Source organism: Chiloscyllium plagiosum, chromosome 3, assembly GCF_004010195.1.
Source record: "Chiloscyllium plagiosum isolate BGI_BamShark_2017 chromosome 3, ASM401019v2, whole genome shotgun sequence".
Lineage (NCBI taxonomy): Eukaryota > Metazoa > Chordata > Chondrichthyes > Orectolobiformes > Hemiscylliidae > Chiloscyllium > Chiloscyllium plagiosum.
Window position 1 is genome coordinate 78655152 of NC_057712.1, and position 25194 is coordinate 78680345.

Sequence of the window (25194 nt, forward strand, 5' to 3'; positions counted from 1 at the left end):
ATTCACTTTTGTCCATATGCTAAATGTTTCAAAGTTGTAGTTCATAGTCACAGAGCCTTAGTTTTAAGATTACCTTGAACACACTGTTGAAAATTAGTGAAAGGATTAAACTTTGCCTTTTGCATTCCTGCATTAAGTTGTTATTGGTGTGCTGTAACTAATAGAGAATCTTGACCTGGAATTTACAACACCAAACCAGCTCATTTCATCCAGGTCATTCATGCAGGCATCTAAGATCCACATAATCCTTATCCCAGTCCACTTCATGAAAACCTGTCAGTCTTACATTTTGATCTCTGGTGTAGAAGCAAAATAACTTTCAAAAATTCTGCAAGAGAAGATAGATAAATAGTCCCTTTAAGCGCTGCCTAAATGGGAGAGAGTTAGTATGAAAGCCACCTGAGGTTCTTCTGTTTTACTTAGCGGGATAAGAGAACTGGAAATCCAGCCAAGGTAGTGTAGACTTTGTGCTGCCTCAAAGAACTGGGGTGTGAATGAACAGAGAACAGGAATATACCATTGCAGATGTTGGTGCCATAACCTCTATAATCACTGCCAATTATTTTCCATATAGTTGCTGCTAGGTTAACAAAACATAAGCAGCCTTAGAACTAATTTTTTTTCCACTTAGCAATCTTTCTTCACAAAACCACTTCTTGTGGAAGATTATCTTCACTCCGAAGATGTATCAACCTAATGAACACTTCTGCACAGAAATATTCATCTGCATATACTGGTAGATAATTAATGAATAGTGCCTGAATCTTAACTTTACAAAGAGACTTCACAATATTCTGTAAAATGAGTCATCATCCAATATTAAATATGTAAGCTTTAGGCAGAATGCCCATCTTTATTATGTTACAAAATTAAATAGTATATCAAAGACACTAACATTAAAAATAGGCTGACAGATGTAGCAATTAGGTAAATTGCTGATTAATATGCTTTGAAATTCATTGCAAGACATGGTATCAAACATTGTCAGACATTTGTCTGTTTCTTTTTTATCAATACAGAAGACTCTGGAATATATTTTCCATCAGTGAAAAAAGATCCAGGGAAATACCTACTGCGTTGTTCTGAATCAGTGAAAGATTGGCTGAGGAAACTGAAGAATGCTGGGAAAGTGCTGCTGTTAATTACCAGCTCCCATAGTGACTACTGCCGACTGCTCTGTGAACACATTCTCGGGTGAGTGCAAAAGCACAACAAGTATGTTAAACAAAGATAACATTAAATAAAGGTTAGAAGGAAACAGATGATGGCTACTAATTAATAAATTGATGTCCAGAAATGTGAAGGGCAAAGGCTGGGACTGGACAGGCAACTGATAAAAAACCAAAGAACTGCAGATACTGGAAATCAAAAACAAAAATAGAAGCTGCTGGTCTGGCAACATCAGTAGAGAGAAAGCAGAGTCAACATTTTTGGGTCCGGTGACCCTTTGAGAACTGATTGTAGCGAGGTATATATCCTGAAGACAGAGGTGGGAGGAGGGCAGGAGCAAACAAAAGGTAGACATGGAGCCCAGAGAGAAAGAACAACAGTTGGGCAGACAAAGCAATGGGTAAAGATCAGTCTGGGAGAATCAATAGCTGCTAATGGAGACTAATAATAGCTGGCAATGGATTGTTTGTGGTGGTAGCCCATGTGATGACAAAGCCTGGTGTGTTGGGGGTTAGGGTTAGGACATGGGGAAATGTGCTCAGGCCCCGACATTATTAAACTTGATTTTGACTCCTGAAAGCTGCCGGGTCAGCATGAGGACAGTCGCATGTCATTCTTCTAGCTTGTGCTGAGCTTCGCTGAAACACTACAGCAAGCCCAATGCACAGATGTTAGCCAGGGAACACAATGGTATGTTGAAGTAGCAGGCGACCAGAAGCTTAGCGTCATTTTTGCAGACAGAATGTAGGAGTTCTGCAAAGCAGTCAATCAATCTATGTTTCGTCTTCCCAATGCAGAGGGTACCACATTGTGAGGAGCAAATACAATAGACTAGGTTAAGTGAAGTGCAGGTAAATCACTGCTTCATCTGGATGGTGTACCTGGGGCCTTGGATAGTGTGGAGGGAGGAATTGAACAGGCAGGTATTACACAGTCTGTGATTGCAAGAGAAGGTGTGAGGAGGTGTTGGGAAGTGGACCAAGATGTCCTGCAGAGAGCGTACCTTGTGTAATGCTGACAAGGGAGGAGAGGGGAATTTGAATCTAGTGGTGGCATCCTGCTGAAGGTGGCAGAAGTGATGGCTTATGATCCTTTGAATGTGTATATTGGTGGGGTGGCAAGTTAGGATTAGGGGTCCCTATCACTGTTGTGGGAAGGAAGAGAGGGAGTGAGGGTTGATGTATGGGAGGTGGTATGGTCATGACTGAGGGCCTTGTTAACCATGGTGGTCGTGAATTCTTGGTTGAGGAAAAAAGTGGAAATTTCAGAGGCCCCACTGTAGAAGCTGACATCATTGGAACCGATGTGACAGAGACGAAGGATATAGTCTTTACAGGAAGAACAGGATATAGTCTTTACAGGAAGCAGAGTGTGAGGATACATAGTCAAGGTAACTGCGATTTGGTGAATTTGTAGTGGATATAGGTGGCCAACCTAGACAAAGACCTCTTAGACTGGTATAGTCATTAATGGTCTGTCCATATAAGTCAAAGGCACAATCTTACAGAGGTCTTTGTAATGTGGGATATGTGGCAAAACAAGGAGGCATGACCTAGCTTGATAATAGCAACAAATCTCATCATTTTTAATGCTTTTCAGAACAGGCATGGGCAAGCAGCAAGGCAAGTTTTTCATTAGAGAGTGGCAAGATGCCAATGGATAGTTGTTATAGCTTGTTAAATGGCTTGTCAAAAGTACAATCCACCTCATTAATATTCAGCTTGCCATCTTACCAAAGTTGCCAAACAAGTTAGATGTCAGGAAAACTTGACAAGGAAACCAGTGCGAGCACATGGCAGATTTAGCTCACTGCTCATTTGAAGTGACCTCCATGTTGGAAACTAAGCACTGAAGTCTCAGGGTACACTCAGTGGGCGTTGTTCACATGCACCCCACATCTATGGACATTAGCATCTGACATGTGTCAGTTGCTATAAATCCACATTCCACTTTTCTGATTCATTGAGAGGACACATCTGCACTTCAATGCTGCATCTTGGGCTGCTCCAAAAACTATCATTGCAGTGCTGCTACAAAGACAGTGCATGCTCAGGGCCATGCACCCGGCTCATGGACTGGACCAGGCTGTAGCTCTGGGCTCTTCACTCATTGTCATGGTGCTCACTCACTCTGAGCCTCCTAGATGCTCAATGCAACTCTATCTTGTATTATCATGAAGAAGTTTCCTGAAGAAGGGCTCATGCCCGAAACGTCGATTCTCCTGCTCCTTGGATGCTGCCTGACCTGCTGCGCTTTTCCAGCAACACATTTTCAGCTCTGATCTCCAGCATCTGCAGTCCTCACTTTCTCCTTGTATTATCATGCCCTGTCTTTGTGCATTTTGCACCCTTCAGCAAGAGATATTACTGTTGCTGTGCCATTGTCTGCAGACACAATAGAAGGCAGTTTATCATAGTTGTCAGCAGACCTTAGTGAAGTCAAATGAGATAGCCTTCCCTAAGGCATCCCAGCATAGTAAGTCATGGGTCACCTCCGATACCAATCCAGGGGCTTGAAAGCAAACAGTTGGCCACTTGGAACAATCAGAGTCAGTCCATAAATAGAGGGCGTAGGTTTAAGGTGTGATGAAAAAGATTAAAAGATACTTAAACGGCAACTTTTCCACGCAGAAGGTGGTGCATGTATGGAATGAGCTGTCAGATGAAATAGTGGAGACTGGTGTAATATAACATTGAAAAGGCATTTGGATGCATATCTGAATAGGAAAGGTTTAGAAGGATATGGGCCAAATGCTGGTAAATGGGACTACATTAATCTGGGATATCTGGTTGGCATGGATAAGTTGGACCGAAGGGTCTGTTTCCATGCTGTACATCTCTTTGACTCTTTTCATAAGGGGTGACAAGCAAGTGATGGACAGCAGACCCATGTGTCTTGACAATTTCTGCTCTGTTAACCGTTAGGGTTGACTATTTAAACAATAAGGCAGGTTTCGTAACATAAAGTTCGCTAGGCCTTGTCATGAAAAACACTCCCAAAAGAAAAAGCGAGATTCTGCCTTATGGTCTTAGTTTCTATAAAATCAGTTATTTAGAATCTGTTATATTTTTGTGTAATATTGAAAGTGCTCTCAATTTTATATCCAAACAGAATCTAATTGTTTTTTTAAATAAAGGTCACATCTGTATTTCTATGGAAGCTTGCTAGATTGTGTCTCCTCATCACTGTGAGACAGTTTCAGATTGTATGTAGAAGGTAATTTTTGAGTTTCAGCGATTATATGGGACATGTTAATTTGAGAGTGGCCTGAGTTTTGCTCAGGAACTCTATAGTGCTGGGGAAACAAACCTCCGATTTTTTTTAAAGAACATTCAGCTGATCTAAAACTTTTCTATACGTACTCAACTTATCCATCCTCCTGATTATTTGTCAGCATTTGTGTCAGGCAAGTCATGTTGTTGCACAACTTACTAACCTGCATGAAACTTTCAGTCCAAATTCAACTTGTTATTGACATTAAATTTGATTTTTTCACACATCTGCAGAATTTCCATACCATTAAAATATGTCTAGAATTGGGACACTTGATTGTTGACCCATTCTGAATAACCACCACTGTTTCCCAACCTCTTATTATTGCCAACAGTGGAATTTTTACTGTAAGCATTTGACTTCTCAATCCTTCCAAATTTTCTTTTAAAAAAAACATGATAATTGGCAGAGTGATCTTGGGAACCACAAATGATATAACTATTGCCAGAAAAAAGATTCTGAACTTCTGTAAACTATGCTTTAGCCTTGATGATGTCAATGACAGTATCCCTGTTCGCAAAAATATGTTGTAACCTTCATCCTTCTCACATGACATTCATTAGCAGTGATTAGTGAAAACAGTGAACCAACTCTATGGTCAAAAATATTTGTACTGGGGCTTTCTGTTATTCTGTCACACTTTTTGATCTGATTCCAAATGTCATTTTTTCAAGGAAACACATTTGATGTAAAATTTCAAAAATAATGCTTTTAAACAGTAGCATGGCTTCCATCTGGATCTCATCCTTGAAACTGTCTCTCAAATCTTTGGAACTAAATGACACGATATGTTAAAATATTCTTTCAAAGCTAGATCAGGTTTGAATGCAGCACATTAGGTGAAAAAAATCTGAAGTCAAAATATTTTATGAAATGTGATGCTTCAGCAAGTAGCAGTTTACAGCATTAATTTGGGCATTAATTGCTATTCAAATAAAGTTGGAAACACTCATGTCACTCCATTGCCAAAGCAATGCTGTGAGAGCAATGTTAAGAAAACTCCGGGTGCTCCGGTTTCCACCCATAATCCAAAGATGTGCAGGCCCGTAGAGTTAGGTGCAGAGGTAAATATAGGGTAGTGGAATGGATCTGGGTGGGTTACTCTTTGGAGTGTCAGTGTGGACTCGTTCAGGCCGAAGGGCCTGTTTCCATACCGTAGGGAATCTAATCTTAAAAAAAGACACTACAGAGAAAAGGTGCCTAACTTGCCATCTGACTACAGCATCTGTTACTGAAACCTGTTCAATAGTCCCATTTTTTATCATTAGTCAGTTTTCTTGGATTTTCAGTTAAAGTAGTGTTTCTTGTCCAAGTCATGTTTTTATTGTATCATGCTTGCATTTTAGCTAATCCCATATTTCGATCTACCATTTAATCTCTGCTGTTGGTGTGTTTTGTTTGTTGACATTTTATGCTCCACCATTAAGAACTGCATGATAGTATAGGGATATCCATTGTTCCATTAATTTTAACTTTTAGTTTTTACCAGAATGTCTTTAGTCTTGCATACTCTGTTTAACCTTTCAAAAGAAACTGAAGCAACTCTAATACTTCTTTTGATGATTTGGAGATGCCGGTATTGGACTGGGGTGAACAAAGTTAAAAATCACACAACAGCAGGTTATAGTCCAACAGGTTTAATTGGAAGCACACTAGCTTTTGGAGCGACGCTCCTTCATCAGGTGATAGTGGAGGGCTCAATCGTAACACAGAATTTATAGCAAAAATTTACAGTGTGATGTAACTGAAATTATACATTGAAAAATTGATTGTCTGTTAAGCCTTTCATCTGTTAGAATACAGTGATAGTTTCACATCTTTCATGTGTAAATCACAAAACCTTTTTTTAAAAGTTGCATTCTCGGGTTAGCTGTTAACAATGGTGATGGCTAGACAATATGTTGAAGGTGTCGAAGCTAGACATATTGTCTAGCCATCACCTTTGTTAACAGCTAACCCGAGAATGCAACTTTTAAAAAAAGGTTTTGTGATTTACACATGAAAGAAGTGAAACTATCACTATATACTAACAGATGAAAGGCTTAACATACAATCAATTTTTCAATGTATAATTTCAGTTACATCACACTGTAAATTTTTGCTATAAATTCTGTGTTAGGATTGAGCCCTCCACTATCACCTGATGAAGGAGCGTCGCTCCGAAAGCTAGTGTGCTTCCAGTTAAACCTGTTGGACTATAACCTGGTGATGTGTGATTTTTAACTTCTTTTGATGTCTTCTTCTCAACTCAAATTCTCCGACACTAACCTAACAGTGTATGCAAACATTTTCACCTGTTCAACTGCGTAGACTCAGACTGTATTGTGTACATTTTCCAGATTCTTTCCAAATAATATAGCCTTTGTTTTTGTTTCACGGAACGCAAAGCCCTTTTCTGTACTGCCATCTGTTTTATTGAATCCCTATCTCCTGTTCCTCCAGCCTCACATTCTGTTAGTGTGAAGAATTTATTTGTCACTCAGTTTGAGACCATCAGATCAGCTGTGTGCTACGTCCCTCCTCTCTACTAGCCCACTTGGTTATGCTCCCTCTTACGATCCCCATTGCCCAAGAAATAAGCTCATATCTTTGTCTAATTTCTTTGCTATCTCTTTTCAGGCCCATTCCAAGTTCATCTTTTCCATGAGACTCGCCTTCTCTCCCCTAACCCTAATCCCACTAAATTGATGACTACCCTCTAATCCCCATGTTAAACAGTGTTTCTCTGTCCTCTCACTCTCACTCTCACTCTCACTCACTCTCTCTCTCACTCTCTCTCTCATTCACTGTCTCTCCTGCTCTGGTGGAGCAGACTTGAAGAACTGAATGGCATACTCCAGCTCCTGGTTTCAAATATCTATCTTTGACAACTCCTATTTTTCATCTACATTGTTCCTCTTGGCAGCATCGTCCAAAAGCACAGTATTAGTTTCAACATGTATACTGATGACACCCCACTGTACCATGCCATGACCTCTCCAATGACTCCACCATTGCCACATTATCAGACTGCATATCTGATATCCAGTGCTGGATGAGCATAAGTCTCCTCCACTTAATGCTATGAAGACTAAACTGTTATTTTTGGTTCATTCTCCAAACTCCATTCTCTGCTCTCCCTGGCAACAGCCTGAGATTAAGCCAGTCTGTTTGCAACCCTGATGAACTTCCAAACTCCTATTTGAACTATCACTAAAACCACCTGCTTGTACCTCGCCACCTGACTTCACACCGTTTCGTTCTTCCGCACTCAAACTTTTGTTCCTGTCTTTCTTTCTTCTAAACCTGACGATTCTAATGCTCTCCTGCCTGATTTCCCAATTTCTACCTGCAGTGATTTCTGCTGCTCACGTCAAAGTTCACAGCAAGTTCCATTCTGTGATCATTAATGTTCTTGCTAACCTGCAATGGCTTTCATTTAAAAAAAAGCCCCAAGATTAAAATTTGCATCAATGTGTTCAAATTACTTTAAAGCCTCAGCACTCCCCATTTTTGTAATCCTCGTCAGCTCTGCAATCCTTTTACATGCCTGCTTTTATCAAATTTTGGCCTCCTAGGCATTGCTGAAATCAAATTGCTCAACAATTCATAATTCTGTCTTCAGTTGCCGAGACCTCAAGCTCTATAATAGTCTCCTACACCTCACACCCTACACCTCATAATACTCCTTTAAGACAGCCATTTAAAGCTACAAATGCCAATGTTAGCTTTCATTTTGAGAGTACAAGAATACAAGTGTAAGGATGTCCTTCTGAGGCTGTATAAGGCTCTGGTCAGACCATACTTGGAATATTGTGAGCAGATTTGGGTCCAGTATCTAAGGAAGGATGTACTGGCCTTGAAAGGGGGTCCAGATGAGGTTCACATGAATGAATGATCCCAGGAAAGAAAGGTTTGTCATATGACGAATGGTTCAGGACTCTGGGTCTGTGCCCGATGGAGTTTAGAAGGATGATGGGGACTCTCATTGAAAATTACAGAATACTGAGAAGTCTGGATGGAGTAGATGTGAAGAAGATACTTGCACCAGTAGGTAAGTCTCGGACCTGAGGGCACAGCCTCAGACTGAAGGGACAATCCTTTGGAAGTGAGGTAAAGAGGCATCTCTTCATCAGAGGGTGAAACTCATTGCCACAGAAGGCTGTGGAGGCCACGTCATTTAAGATAGAGATAGATAGGTTTTTGATCAGTAAGGGAATCAATGGTTATGGGGAGAAGGCAGGAGAATGGGATTGAGAAACATAGCAGCCGTCATTGAATCGTGGAGCAGATTTGATAGGCCACATAGCCTCATTCAACTCCCATACTTTATGGTATTTTTGACCAAACTTTTTGTCATCTCGTTATTTGATTTTCAATTCTATATTGTCTTATTATGTCCCTTGAGAGGTGTTTTGCAATGTTTTATTATACTAAAGGCACTGTATAAGTAAATCTTATCTGTAATCCAATTGGTCTATGCTGCACGTGCATAGTTAATCAGTTTGTGCAAATCTGTTTTTGATGTTGATATAAGGTCACTTTAATTCACAAATCAGTTATGTAAAAAGTCTTGCTACATAATGAGAATAATCCAATCTATTCTTTTCGTGCAGAATTAATTGTGGCTTTATTACTTGATGATCTGGGTTATTCCATCAGTGTCCTATCAACTCATCACTTAAGATGTTTCTTAAATTTGCTGGGAATACACTGACAGAACTCCAGATATACTGTATTCCTCCTCTCCATATGCTGTCAAATACTTAATATCTATAAAGTTGTAATGATGAGTATTCTATAAGTTTTTCCGAAATCACTGCCATCACCAGTTTATCTGTTACTTCATCCTGATCTAAGAGTAGCTTGTTGTTCATGCTTGACCATAGATTCGTAGAGTCATAGAGATGTACAGCACGGAAACAGATCCTTTGGTCCAACTCGTCCATGCCGACCAGATATCCCAACCCAACCTAGTCCCACCTGCCAGCAACTGGCCCATATCCCTCCAAACCCTTCCTATTCATATACCCATCCAAATGCCTTTTAAATGTTGCAATTGTACTAGCCTCCACCACTTCCTCTGGCAGCTCATCCCATACATGTACAACCCTCTGAATGAAAAAGTTGCCTCTTAGGTCTGTTTTATATCTTTCCCCTCTCACCCTAAACCTAGTTCTAAACTCCCCCACCCCAGGGAAAAGACTTTGTCTATTTATCCTATTCAAGCCCCTCATGATTTTATAAACCTCTATAAGGTCACTCCTCAGCCTCTGACGCCCAGCCTATTCAACCTCTCCCTATAGCTCAAATATTTCAACCCTGGCAACATCCTTTTAAATCTTTTCTGAACCCTTTCAAATTTCACAACATCTTTCTGATGGGAGACCAGAATTGCAAGCAATATTCCAACAGTGGCCTAACCAATGTCCTGTACAGCCACAACATGACTTCCCAACTCCTATACTCAATACTCTGACCAATAAAGGAAAGCATACCAAATGCCACCTTCACTATCCTATCTATCTGCGACTTCACTTTCAAGGAGCTACGAACCTGGACTCCAAAGGTCTCTTTGTTCTGCAACACTCCCTAGGACCTTACCATTAAGTCGATAACCCTGCTAAGATTTGCTTTCCCAAAATGCAGCACCTCACATTTCTCTAAATTAAACTCACAGTGGCTCAGTGGTTAGCACTGCTGCCTCACAGCACCAGGGTCTCAGGTTCGATTCCAGCCTCAGGTGACTGTGTGGAGTTTGCACATTCTCCTCGTGTCTGCGTGGGTTTTCTCCGGGTGTTCCGGTTTCCTCCCACAGTCCAAAGATGTGCAGGTTAGGTGAATTGGCCATGCTAAATTGTCCATAGTGTTGGGTGCATTAATCAGAGGGAAATGGGTCTGGGTGTGTTGCTCTTCGGAGGGTCAGTGTGGACTGGTTGGACCGAAGGGCCTATTTCCACACTGCAGGGAATCTAATCTAATCAAAAAAAACTCCATCTGCCACTTCTCAACCCATTGGCCCATCTGATCAAGATCCTGTTGTAATCTGAGGTAACCTTCTTCGCTGTCCACCACAGCTCCAATTTTGGTGTCATCAGCAAACTTACTAGCTATACCTCTTACGCTCACATCCATATCATCTATATAAATGACAAAAAGTAGTGGACCCAGCACCGATCCTTGTGGTACTCGACTGGTCAACAGGCCTCCAGTCTGAAAAACAGTTCTGTTGAGTTTTTCAATTTGCCTTGCTATATATTTGCAAATATTTTTCTGCATATATTCAGTGTGCTCAATCCTGTATAATTTATTCATTCACTCTTGACCACTTAAAAAAATCTTGTATTTTTAGCATTTTTAGATACCTTCTGTGCTTCACAGCTTTTGTATAACATCTTTGCATAATTTTTCCAAAATGTTCCTCCCTATTTGTGACAACGGTATAGTTATGGTTTTACCTTTCTAATTGCAGTCAAAAGTACAGTGGAAGGTAATATAGGCTTTTAACATATGCTCTATCCTATAGGGTGGTTAATGGAATTGGTGGTGCATTAAAGAGGAAGCTAGATAAGGACATGAGGGAGAGAGGAATGCAGGGATAGCATGAAAAGATGAATAGAATGAAAGATGCTTATTTGGAGGATTAAAAACCAAATGACCTATTTCTGTCCTGTAACTCTAATGCAATTTTATATGGTTCCCCTGAAAGTCAGACTGCTCCACATCATTAGATCAATGTCTGTCTACTAAAGTCAACTCACTGGTTTACAGATTCATTAATACCCATAAACTAAACAGTACACCCACCCATCAAATCAGTACATTACTAACCAGATATTTGCATGAGAGTCAAGTTTGTTTCACAGTAAATCTTTGATTTATGACCTCATACATGGATGGTGAGAGTATGAACACTTTTTTTGCTCTTACTAAAGTCAATTAGACAGAGAGAATTTTCCAAGATTTTTCCAATCAAAAGTTTTTGAATATCATAACTGGCAACTAGCCAATGTTAAAGGTGAAAATAAATATGCAAAGAATACTGATGAGCAGATGTTCATACATGATCTGAAGTCCAACTACTATTCATATCCTACCATGTACATTTTAGGTTCATATGTAAGAGATTGGATAGGTAGTTGAAAAAGATATGTTTGAAGGCATATAGGGCAGTCACATGAGATGACTATCATGAAAAACATAAACACTGGCAAGGATATTGCCAGGGTTGGAGGGTTTGACTATAGAGAGAGGCTGAACAGGCTGGAGAAAGTTAAAAATCACACAACAGCCAGTTATCGTCCAACAGGTTTATTTGAAAGTTATGTATTGGGGCTCAGTGGTTCGCACTTCTGCCTCAGAGCACCAGGAACACGGGTTCGATTCCCGAGTTTGCACTTTCTCCCTGTATTTGCGTGGGTTTCTTCCGGGTGCTCCAGTTTCCTCCCACAATCCAAAGATGTGAAGGTCAGGTGAATTGCCCATCATTTTAGGTACATTAGTCAGGGGAAAATATAGGGTAGGGGAATGGGTCTGGGTGGGTTACTCTTTGGAGGGTCGGCGTGGACTCGTTGGGCCAGAGGGCCTGTTTCCATACTGTAGAGAATCTAATCTAATCTAATAAATTTCTAGAGCATTGTTCCTTCATCAGGTAGCTAGTGTGCAGGATCATAGGACACAGAATTTAAAATAAAAGATCAAAGTGTCATACAACTGATGTGATGGATTGAACAAACCTAGATTGCTGTTAAAGTATTTAATCGCTTAGAATGGGGATGCAGGTTTCGTTTGATTAATGTGTAAATCCCAGAACTAGTTTCAAGTCACAATCCCAAGATAAAATCCTTAAGATTTTATCAACATTTTTAAAAAAGTGACATCTCAACTCAGACAATACATTAAAGGTGTGAGGTTACAGTCTGTCCATATCCCAACCTTGAGTCAGACCGGTTCTATTTTCAAAACAGGAATTGATAAAATGTCACATGGACAGATTTCCTATAGATTGTGTACTTTTTGAGCAAAATAGAATGTATCTGCAAATGCAAATTCATCCCATAGACTTCTTTGTGTGGGGATGGGGGTGGGGGGGAGGGGGAGAGGGAGAGAGAGTGTGTGCGTGCTTGCCTACATGCTGGGGCAATTTACTCTGGAGCATCAGAGGCTGAGGGGTGACATGATAGAAGTTTCTAACATCATGACGGGCATGGATAGGGTGAATAGCCAAGATTTTTCCCCAGGGTGAGGGAATCCAAAACTAGCAGGCATAAGTTTAAGGTGAGATGGGAAAGATTTAAAAGGGACCGAAAGGGCATTTTTTTAATGCAGTGAGTGGTGCATGTATGGAATGAGCTGTTAGAGAAGGTGGTGGAGACTGGTACAAGTACAACATTTAAAAGACATCTGGATGGATCCATGGGAAGGGTGGCAAATGAGACTAGATTAATTCAGGATATCTGACCAGCATGGATGAGTTGGACCGAAAAGTCTGTTTTCGTGCTGTACATCTCTGTTGCTCTATAGTATGGACTAGTTTGGCCAAATGGCAATTTCTATGATTCAGCTTTGTCATTCCAACCACTGGAATATGTAGCATTTGGGCTACTCCTCAGGCTGACAATAGAATTAAAACACTTGTCTGCGTCAGTCTGTCGGAGGAGTTGGAGGGAAGGATTAAGTGGGATTAGTTAGTTACTCTGGAATATAGTGGAGTCCATGGGCAAACTGAGACCAAACCTTCTGCAATTATTTCCACACAGATTGAACCAAGATCTCTGTTCATAAATATCAATTGAAAAAAATAAAACATTTATCAAAGAACAAGAGAATTTATGGAGAGTGAGTCTGTCCAAATGAGATAGAGACCTGGGACCTACACCAATGAAGTTGAGGTGAATATCAGATCAGCACAAGTCTGCCATTACAGAAAGTACTCGCCCAATGCTCTGATCATGTATTCCCACAGGCTAAACCTTGCTTGTGTACATTGAAGGCTGACATTATATGATCACTATAGATTAGTCAAACTGAGGCAGGGCATGTTTCTTTCCTTGGACCAGTTAGATTATAAGAAGAAAATTCAAGATGAACATATCAATCAAATGGCCAGTAAAATACAAAGGTCCGGCACCAGTAATTTGCACTGGCTCCCCTTCAGTGGGAGATGACAGAAATAGAATAATAAGTGGCTGCCATACCATTTCTCTGGGGTTTCCCCCACTTTATCACCAATTGTAGATAGGCAAACTCCAGCAGAAAGTTTTCCCGGTATGTCTACTCCTAAGTCTACCCCTAGTCTGCAGGTTTTTCATCATCCGTCCATTAAAGTTATACAGTAATTCTGGCTGTATTCTGAAAAATTGTCTAGAAAAGATCCTGTTCCTTTAATGAGAAAAGGCAGTCAGTTTCATGAGCTAAGATCATGCATTCAGTGCAATTGAACGCATTGTGCTCTGTGTTTCTGAAAAAAACAAATACATTTGTGAAACACTTGTGGCAATGCTGCCTCTAAGTACACCAACAATGTTATGGTATTTTTCATCCTCGAGTTACATGCCTCTTAAATCCATCAATCATAAATGTGATGTTTTTTGTCAGTTTCTGGTTCTCCTATGAAGTAGGGCACCTCTCCAGGGGAGGAAGTCACATTGTGTTCTGATGAATAATGTATGGAACAGAAATGACTGCAGAGTCATGTTAATGATGGAAAGAGCAGATGTACCTGCAGTTCTGGTTAGCACAGTCCAACAGTAAAATTGAATGTACGGAACCCCTCGTCAAGAAGCTCTGATTCATCAGCTTTTTCTAAACAAAATCAAAAGTATGGCAGGATGCAATACTAAGCCTATTTTTTATAATTCGATTACTTTTGCGGAAAGATTATTTTTGCTTATGATGTAAATTATGTGCACAAATAACCTCTTGATTTATCCAATGTATTCCACACAACTGTGAGGCCCCCACTCATTATGGGAGTAGTGAAAAACAGATTATAAACCCAGACCAGTTAAGAGAGGTAACACTTGGTCAATTCCTTCAGGGATTCTACTCGCTGATTAAAGCTGATCCATGAGTTCGCATTGGCCCTGGTTAACATTGTGCAAAATCTACTTCTGGAAGAAATGATATATGCCCCAGTAGAAAGAGGACCAGCACTCGCCAGTTTAAGACTGAGATAAGGAGGACTTTCTTCTTTCAGAGGGTTGAGAGCCTTTGAAACACCTTACCACAGAGCTTTGGAGTAGAGTCCTTAGGTATATTTAAGGCTGAGATAGATTCTTGATTATTTGGGGAAATCACGAATTATGGGGAAAGGACAGGAAAGTAGATGTGAGGAGTGACGCATCAGCCAGGGTCCCATTGAATGTTGGAACAGGCTGAAGGGAGCAACCAGCCTACTCCTGTTCCTATTCCTTATGGTCTTACTAAGGATTATGGAATGTAGCAATTCATTGTTCACTGCATAAGCTAGCAGCACATTGCACAGGTCAGTTATTCACTGGGGAAAAGGTCACCCCTATATTCAAGGGTAATGCTGCCCTGAGATAAACTGCAAGTGTGACCCTAATCTTTCCCAACCTATTCACTTGAAATGATTGATCCCCATAATCCAGTACCTTTATTGTAATTACAAAACTCATTCAAATGTACCTCAAGTCTGCACCTTTCTGAGGTGTAGAGAACTCAACCTTGGCATTTTCCATTCGTGGGTGAGATCAACTCTCATAATCTGTAGAAGAAGATTGGAGAGTAATTAAAATCCAAGCACAAGCTGATAGAAAGATTTGGGAAAGTCTGGCAAAGTGAAAGCATTAAAGAAAGTCATGGAATGTGACCACTGTTAAAAAGTTCAACATTTGATGTCTATTCCAACTGTTTTAGGGAAGGTGGTTATAACCTACCTTCTTGAACCACTGCAGTCAATGTGATTTGTATTGGGAAGTCATTGTTTAATTAAGTTGTAGCTTTAGTCAGTTTTAATTTAATAATTTTGACTTTATTAGACAAGAGAGGAATTAATTCATATATTGTACATTTTTAGTCACTCGTGCATCATGTGGTTGACTCTGTTTATAACCCAACTTCACTTGAAACAATTTGTTTCATATTAAACAATGATAAATTCCAGCCTTTCAAGGCTGAATGAGCAAGTTCATAGGATTAAAGACTTATGAAGTGCCCAATGTTGTCATTATCAAAGGAAGATGAGGCTTATATTGTGAAGTGGGAAAAAGGTAAAATAACAGTCTACGTTAAGCTAGTTTTAATCTATAATGGTTTAGAAAAAGAAAAGTAATCATGTTTTGGAATAGAGTTAAATTCTGTAACGGTGTGTGATTAGAATTGTGACCACTTAATCCTTTATGATTTCTGTTACTGAACATTGTATATTGAATGAATGCATAAGCATACCTCACTACCTTGTATTTTATACTGACTTTACACACTTATGTTTTATACATGGTCTGTACAGTTTTATTTTAGGATATATGCAGGTTTACCATGTGTTAAAAATAAAAGGGACTATTCTAAACATCAACAGCAAGTAGTAAAAGCACACTCCCAAACAAATGGCCTCTAGAAATTAATAGATACTGATAAAATATTTGACGAAATGAAGAACTCTCATCAATTAAGCAACTCTAAGGTGATGAGCTCGAGTAGGACAGCATTAATGCTCCTATCCTGAGTTCATGAGGAAAGATGATTTTGGAAAATATCCTATTATGTTTGTGAGAAATCATAAAATGACATTGATACAGGGAATTATCCGTGAATAATTGACGTCTTAGGAAAGCCATGAGGAGGCTATGAGAAGTGATGTCATTATTACTTTTAAAGAAACTAGTCAGAAATTAATCAGTCAGTCCTTAGCCGATTCAAGATTGATCATAAACTGTTCATGCGCAAACAAGCCAATTAGTATGCAGGATGTCTTTAACCGTGCCCAGTGAGTAGTGGCGAGTATGGATGGTTCTTAGTGATAGAGTGTGAAGAGGATAGAAGGATGATGTCAGTCAAAACAATAATATGAAGCATTACAGTCAGTATTCCATAATGAATCAACTGAGCCCGTTGCCTTATTGCAAATCAATTATTTTATATTGGCTCTGATAAACTTAAATTCTGTGAAACAATCTATGAATCTTGAAGTGGGTCTTGATTATTCAGGAGTAGTAAATCTTTATGTTCTGATGAAGAGCCGTCTATACTTGAAATATTAGCTTCCTCTCTCCATGGATGCTGCCTGACCCGCTGTGATTTCTAGCATTTTTTATTTTTAGTACAGATTCCAGCAACTGCAGTAAGTTGCTTCTATATCTTTATATTGTCTTTCTCAACTTAATCTATAATTGTAATTGACTTGGGTCTTACAATTAACATTAGATTAGATTTTTTTTAGATTACATTACAGTGTGGAAACAGGCCCTTCGGCCCAACAAGTCCACACCGACCCGCCGAAGCGAAACCCACCCATACCCCTACATTTACCCCTTACCTAACACTACGGGCAATTTAGTATGGCCAATTCACCTGACCCTGCACATCTTTAGGACTGTGGGAGGAAACCGGAGCACCCGGAGGAAACCCACGCAGACACGGGGAGAACGTGCAAACTCCACACAGTCAGTCGCCTGAGGCGGGAATTGAACCCGGGTCTCAGGCGCTGTGAGGCAGCAGTGCTAACCACTGTGCCACCGTGCCGCCCACAAAGTTAAAGTTAAAGTGAACCCCAAAATCTGACACAGGTGTATCCAAGTGCTGGTGGGAAAAGATTTCCTGGATTTTGACCCACTGACAGTGAAGGACTGGCATGGTGTGTGGTTTGGAGAGCAACTGACACAGGGTGGTATTCTTGTTTGTCAACTGCCCTCATCCTTCTAGATTTTAGAGGTGACTAGTTTAGGAGGTGATGTTAAAGGAGGCTTGGTGAGTAGCTTCAGGGCATCTTGGAAATGTTACAGATTGCTGTGAAGGGTGTGAATACTTGTGCAGTGGATGAGGTATTTGAGCTGAATGGTTTTGAGCTTTTGAGTATTGTTGGCACTGCACTTATCAGGCAAGTGGGATAGTCACACTCCTTACTTGTGTCTTACAAGTGGTAGACAGGCTTTGGAGAGACAGAAGACGTAGGTGAAAGGGTGATTGAGAATGAGTAACAAAGAAATCCATGAACTCCTCGTGCTTACCATTGAATGTCATGAAGGATGTGAGGAAGGTACTGAAGGAGACTTTTGTTGATGATGAAAATAAGCTCAGTGGGATGATTCCAGAATACCCTGGTTTAAAAAAAATCCAAAAAGCTTGATGTACTGTTGCCAGAACTGTTGATGTATGTCTAAGCCACTTGTGTGCTCAGTAGGCCATTTCTATGCCATTTGAATTGGAGACAGCTAAGATATGCCATAAAAAGTGGACTGACTAGAATGGAAAACAGCAAATATATTTCTGAGAGAAAGGAAGAAAAGATGAAAGGGGAGAACAACAGAGCAAACCAACTGCAGAAGATATGTGGAAAATTGGAGGTTAGAGGTTTGGCAAGTAGAAATTTGATGATCTAATGAGAAGTGTTTGCAAGGTGTGTGATTTATATATTAACGTCATTAAATTTAGACCTTAGATTTTGAGCTAGTAGCATATAGAAATTGCTGGAGGAACTCAGCAGGTCGGGCAGCATTTAAGGAGAGAAAGCAAAGTCAGTGTTTGGAGTCTAGTCTTCAGAACCATTCTGAAGAAGGGTCGCTAGACTCCAAATGTTGACTCTGCTTTCTCTCCATAGGTGCTGCCTGACTTGCTGAGTTTTTCCAGCAACTTCTGTTTATGTTCCAGATCTTCAGTATCTACAGTAAGGTAGATATTGGTCTGTCTATATGAGGAATTTTACTGTCTATTTTTGGAACCACGACTTTGTTTTCAGCCAGTATGAAAGAACAAGATCCTATGGTAACAACAGGGATTTGTTTGCATTGAGAGAGTTTAACAAATGGACAGAGTAAACATTGAAGAGTATTAGCTTGCTTTCTGTTCAAAAGTATCCGGAATTTTCTGTTTACTTAAGAGAAATCCCCATAACTTGAAAAGCCTTTGATGGCTAGTTGCAGAAGTCCTGGTTAGCATTAGATGTTTGAAAGAGTTTCTCTCAGAAAATAAGTTAATATAAAACTATTAGAAATAGGTTAACTCTGTGTAAAGATTTTATTTTGAATGTTCCAGAACAGAAATGTTTGGTTAGAATTCTGTAGGGAATATTTAAAGTTGAGAACATCCAAGTTTACTTGTGAAATAATTATCGAAGATGATGCTAAATTCTCAAGACTCAGAATTAAAAGAAATAGTTTTGTTTTGATGTGATAGAGAAGCAAACTCTTTCTATGTTTGATTATTGTCAGAAGATGCTGCTAGGATAGATGAGATTCTATTTTTATTGTATGTTTCAAAATCCTTCAAACTTGTATTAAATGGTTGATTGTATTTTATCTTTTTCTTGTATAATAAACTTCTGTTTTGTTGTTGAAACCAAATCAGAAAGTACTGGTTGCTTTAAATTCCCGTGTTCAGAAAGTTGTCCGTTCTCCAGCATGCAGAAACTGTCATTAGTACAGCACCACCCCACCACATACACACACACGCGCGTGCGCAGGCACATGCTAGTCAGTAGCACTCCATTCCCTTGGTTCAGTAGTCAAAATAAGTTGGTCCCTACGTCTCCACATTACTGGGATCAGTAGCCTATGAATCTACGATCAGTTCAAGTGCTTAGGTCATTCACATAAACACAGCCATATAATGAAAATAAAACTTTTCGAACAGAGGAAATGCTGTTATTTGGCACATTTTTTTAGTTGGATAATTGCTCATTAATTATTTGGACAGCTGTGATTTGGTCATTTTCTAATGCAAGCTGTTGCTACATCCTATTTATGATGTATGTTCTGATGTGAATTTAACCAATTTTTGATTTTCATTAATGCTCACTATTTGCTAATTGAGTTGTTTTCTCTCTATTTGTTGAGTTGTGGATTCTTACTATCCTATGAATCAAATGTTTGAGTCATTTAGTTGTGCATGTGACAAGAAATTGTGCACAGGGAAAACTAAATACCTAAAGCGTAATGAGCAAAATGTAATTTGAAAATGCCATCGAGACAGTCCAGTCGGGTAACTCCATGCCGAGGACTTGCACGCTCTAACAGTGACTTCAGGCTTGAATATCTGTTACTTGTTTTGATTTCATAAAACCTGCTGGTGTCCCAATAGCATTTCTAGTTGTTCTCTGAAAAAGAAAATCCTCTTTAAAAAAGCGAAGAGTTTTTTTTAATTGAGGCTGTGTAATAATGTATGGAATCTAAATCTGCTGAGGCTGATCCCTGGCTTTCAAATGCTAAAAGAATTGTCTTCAAACAGAGCTGTATTCAGACAACGGAAAGCGTTGAAAAGAAGTGTTTTGGTTCAGTAAGGCCTCTTGGTTCTATGTACTCGTTGTAGGCGTATGCTGCACATTTTTCCCATCACAGATTATCAGCGTAGGTCTTTTCAAACTATTGAAGGTCTGTAATTGCAGTAATTAGTCTGTTCTTAGCCAGATTTTAAGTCATCTACTTTACATTCCTTAAAGATCAAGTTAATTTCACATCTTATTGCAGATCATGTGCACAAGTTTAGCAAGTGGAGGAAGCAGAAGCCTCCAAGTGGAGTATTTAGACACTGATTACGTATCTTATATTTAAAATTGGTGAACAGTGCATATCCATATTCATTGCACTTTGGTCTGAACTGTTTAAAATTTCGAGAATGGTAACAATCATAACCGAAGTACAAATAAGGTCCACAGTGAAACCATAAAACTTGCAGTTGCAGTTACAAAATAATTCTATTTACCAGACTTGCCAAAGATAATTTTACTTTTCCTGCTGGAGGCCTTCAAAAGCTATGGCTTCCCCCATCCTCCAATAACACTGAGAAATTACCTCTGTGCTGTTGGCAATCCTTTACCAATTGGCTAGTAAAACCCCAACCTATGTCTTTCAGATGATGATGGCAAGGGGTAGCGTGGGGTAACTGAATAGAGGATGGGATAAAAGGACAGAGTCAGGAAGAGTAGCCATTGTTGTAATTGTTGTCATTGGAATTAGATAGGTATAAGTGGAAAGTGCCACTGAGCTAGACAACAAAGGAGGGGTGTCACAAAAGTAGGGGAATGTGACTGTTTTTTTCAAAGGTTGAAAGGTAATCAATTGTTTGGGGTTTATTGTTGAGTCTGATTCTGCCATTCATGCACACATTCAGCTGATGCCATTGAAAGACAATTTGAAACAAAAGTTGGGAAATTATTCTTCCCTGCCTCACTCAATTATGAAATGATAGTGTCCTACAGCATGGAGACAGGCCCTTTGGCCCAAACTGGTGCATGCCAACCAAAAGGTCCATCCGCACTAACCCCCTTTCCCTGCAGTTGGGACATATCCTTCAAAATCTTTCCTATCCATGTATTTGTCCAATTGCCTTTTAAATGTTGTTAATGTACCCGCCTCAACCACTTCTACTGGCAACTCATTCCATATGCATACCACCATCTGTGTAAAAAAGTTGCTCCCCTCTAACCTTTAACTGATACCGTCTAGTCCTTGATTCCCCAACCCTGGGGAAAAAGACTCACTGCATTCACCCTATCTGTGCCTCCCATGATCTTATACACTTACATAAGATCCCCCTCAGTATCCGATGCTCTAAAGTTAAATGTCCTAATTTGTCCAATCTCTCCCTTTGGCTTAGAACTTTGAGTCCTGGCTGGATCCTCATAAATTTCTTGTGCACTCTTTCTAGTTTAATAACATCCTTCTTATAGCAAAGTGATCAAAACTGAACACAATACTCTAAGTGCAGCCTCACCAAGATCTTGTACAACTGCAGCATAACTTCCCAAATTCAGTACTCAGTGCCCTGACTGAAGAAGGCCAGTGTGCCAAAAGCCTTCTTCACTGCCCTGTCTACTTGTGACTCCATTTTCAAAGAACCATGCACTTGAACTTCAAGGTCCCTCTGTTCCACTGCACTCTGTAAGGCCCTGCCGTTCACCAAGAAACTCCTACCTTGATTTGACTTTCTAATATATAAAACCTCACGCTTATCTATGTTAAATTCCACTTGCCATTTATCGGCCCCATTCCCCAGCTGATCAAGGCCCTGTGCAATTTCTGATAACTTTCCTCACTGTTAACAATTCCGCCTATTATAGTGTCAACTGCAAACTTAGTAATCATGACTTGTACATTCTCGTCGAAATCATTAATATAGATAACAAACAGCAACCAGCACCAACCCCTAAGGCATTCCACTCGTCACAGGCCTCCAATCTGACAAGCATCCTTCCACTATTACCCTCTGCTTCCTACCATCAAGCCAATTGTGTATCCAATTTGCCAGCTCCCCCTAGATTCTGTGTGATCTAACTATCCAGAGCAGTCCACCATATGGTACCTTATCAAAGGCAGAACTGAAATCCATATAGGCTATGTCTACCACCCTGTCCTCATCAACTTTCCTGGTCACACTAACAAATTTGTGAGGCATGATTTCCCATGAACAAAGCCACGCTGACTATTCCTATTCAAACCCTGTCTTTCCAAATTCATGTATATCTTATCTCAGAATCTTCTCAAATAACCTACCTACCATAAATGTTAGGCTTAATGATCTACAATTCCCTTGCATGGGATTTTGTACACTACATTGGTTTTGCTCATGAGCAAGGACTGCACAAAACACTACATAGGACAAACAGGAAGACAGCTAACGATCCGCATCCATGAACATCAACTAGCCACGAAACGACACGACCAGCTATCCTTCGTAGCCACACACGCAGCTGACAAGTAACATGAATTCGACTGGGACAACACTACTATTATAGGACAAGCCAGACAGAGAACAGCCAGGGAATTCCTAGAGGCATGGCACTCATCCACAGATTCAATCAATAAGCACATCGACCTGGACCCAATATACCGACCACTGCAACGGACAGCTGGAACTGACAACCGGAAGCGGCAGATTCAAACCACTACAAATGCCGGAGGAAAGATCACAGAAGCGCTTCACAGGAGGCTACCAAGCACTGAGGATGTCACCTACACAGGGAACGAAACATCTGCAACACAAATTCCCAGCCCAGCGAACAGAACCACAACAACGAGCACCCGAACTACAAATCTTTTCACAAACTTTGAATATAGAATTTTTTCACTACAATATTCGCTACCCTTCTTGAAAGTGATGCAGGTAGATAGGATAGTGAAGAAGGCATTTGGTATGCTTTCCTTTATTGGTCAGAGTGTTGAGTATCAGAGTTGGGAAGTCATGTTGCGGCTGTACCGGACATTGGTTAGGCTGCTTTTTGAATATTATGTGCACTTCTGGTCTCCTTCCCATTGGAAGGATATTGTGAAATTTGAAAGGGTTCAGAAAAGATTTACAAGGAAGTTGCCAAGTTTAAAGGATTGGAGCTTTAGGGAGTAGCTGAATAGGCTCGGGCTGTTTTCCCTGGAGTGTCGGAGGTTGAGGGGTGACCTAATAGAGGTTTATAAAATCATGAGAGCCTTGGATAGGGTAAAGAGACAAAGTCTTTTCCCTGAGGTGGAGTAGTCCAGAACGAGAGAGCATAAGTTCAGGGTGAGCAGGGGAAGGTACAAAAACAACCTGAGGGGCAACTTTTTCACGCAGAGGGTGGTGTATGTATGGAATGAGCTGCCAGAGGAAGTGGTGGAAGCTGATACAATTGCAACATTTAAAAGGCATCTGATGGGTATATGAATAGGAAGGGTTTAGGAAAATGTGGGCCAAGTGCTGGTAAATGGGACGAGGTTAAGTTAGAATATCTGGTTGGCATGGAAGAGTTGGACCGAAGGATCTGTTTCCGTGCTGTATATCTCTATGACTCTATGCCTGCAGATTGTCAGCTTTTTGAGCAAAGTAGAATGAATCTGCAAATACAATTTTGCAAATGCAAATTCACCCCATAGACTTTTGCATGTGTGTGTGCGGGTGTGTATGTGTGCATATGAGGGTGAGAGAGAGTGAGAGTGTGTCAATCCATGTGACATTTTCTAAGTTGTGTGATTTTTAACTTTGTCCACCCCAGTCCAAAACTGGCACCTCCTCACCTATGGATAATGCCTGACCTCCTGTGATTTCCAGCATTTTTTGTTTTTGGAATAAAGCTACCATCTGTGGGATTATTGACCGAAGGCCTCTGAGTCATATTCCCCCAAAATGTAATGATACTGAGTATGACCCAGTCCCTCCTGTGGAACAGATCTCTTTTTCAAATTTTCATTGATCCTGCCTCAATATTTACAATGCTATCTACCTGAACTGTTTAAAGAAAATACATTTGTTGCAGGAACAATTTTAATAAAAGTATTGCACTGTCAAGCAAAGTACAAAACAGATTAAAAATGGAAGAAATGTTTTCAGTTGCACTAATTCACACAAACATTAGGCGGCAAAGTGTCAGAGTTGCAGTGGCAGCTTTGAGGTTGTTCTTTTCGAAGGCAGACATGTTTATTTGTCAATCTGTGATGGATAACCAGTTGCCAGTTTTAATCTCCAATGATTGATTCATCATCAGTAATGTAAAGTGTTATCAAATTTACAGGAATAAAATGCAATATAATGAAAGCATTAAGAATACTTGCTGTGCCTTAATAACCTTGTATCTCAGAACTTCTACTCATGTTTTATCAGTCAAATTCTGGAAATCTTTTGATTAAGTATGCAGTAATCAAATACATAGAGTCATCGAGATGTACAGCACAGAAACAGACCCTTCGGTCCAGCTCGTCCATGCCAACCAGATATCCCAACCCAATCTAGTCTCATCTGCCAACACCCAGCCCATATCCCTCCAAACCCTTTCTATTCAAATACCCATCCAAATGCCTTTTAAATGTTGCAATTGTACCAGCCTCCACCACTTCCTCTGGCAGCTCATTCTATTCACGTACTACCCTCTGAGTGAAAAAGTTGCCCCTTGGGTCTCTCTTATGTCATTCCTCTCACACGCTAAACCTATGCCCTCTGGTTCTGGACTCCCCGACCCCAGGGAAAAGCCTTTGTTTATTTATCCTATTCAAGCCCCTCATGATTTTATAAACCTCTATAAGGTCACCCCTCAGCCTCTGACGCTCCAGGGAAAACAGCCTCAGCCTGTTCAGCCTCTCCCTATAGCTCAAATACTCCAAACCTGGCAACATCCTTGTAAATCTTTTCTGAACCCTTTCAAGTTTCACAACATCTTTTCGATAGGAAGGAGACCAGAATTGCACACAATATTCCAACAGTGGCCTAACTAATGTCCTGTACAGCCGCAACATGACCTCCCAACTCCTGTACTCAATACTCTGACCAATAAAGAAAAGCATACTAAATGCCTTCTTCACTATCTTATTTACCTGTGACTCTACTTTGAAGGAGCTTTGAACCTGCATTCCAAGGAATCTTTGTTCAGCAACTCTCCCTAGGACCTTACCATTAAGTGTATAAGTCCAGCTAAGATTTGCTTTCCCAAATTTATCTAAATTAAACTCCACCTGCCACTTCTCAGCCCATTGGCCCATCTGATCAAGATCCCATTGTAATCTGAGGGAACCTTCCTTGCTGTCCACTACACCTCCAATTTTGGTGCCATCTGCAAACTTACTAACTATACCTCTTTTGCTCCCATCTAACTCGTTTACATAAATGATGAAAATTAGTGGATCCAGCACCGATCAT

General features: G+C 40.2%; 1 protein-coding gene across 1 annotated transcript in view; it reads left to right on the forward strand.

The window, feature by feature from the left end:
• nt5dc1 (5'-nucleotidase domain containing 1) overlaps positions 1 to 25194 on the forward strand; it is a 575653-nt gene that overhangs the window by 408207 nt on the left and 142252 nt on the right. The window contains exon 7 of the mRNA XM_043675150.1: positions 1020 to 1194. Coding sequence (XP_043531085.1) covers positions 1020 to 1194 — 175 coding nt within the window. The remainder of the gene's footprint in view (positions 1 to 1019; positions 1195 to 25194) is intronic.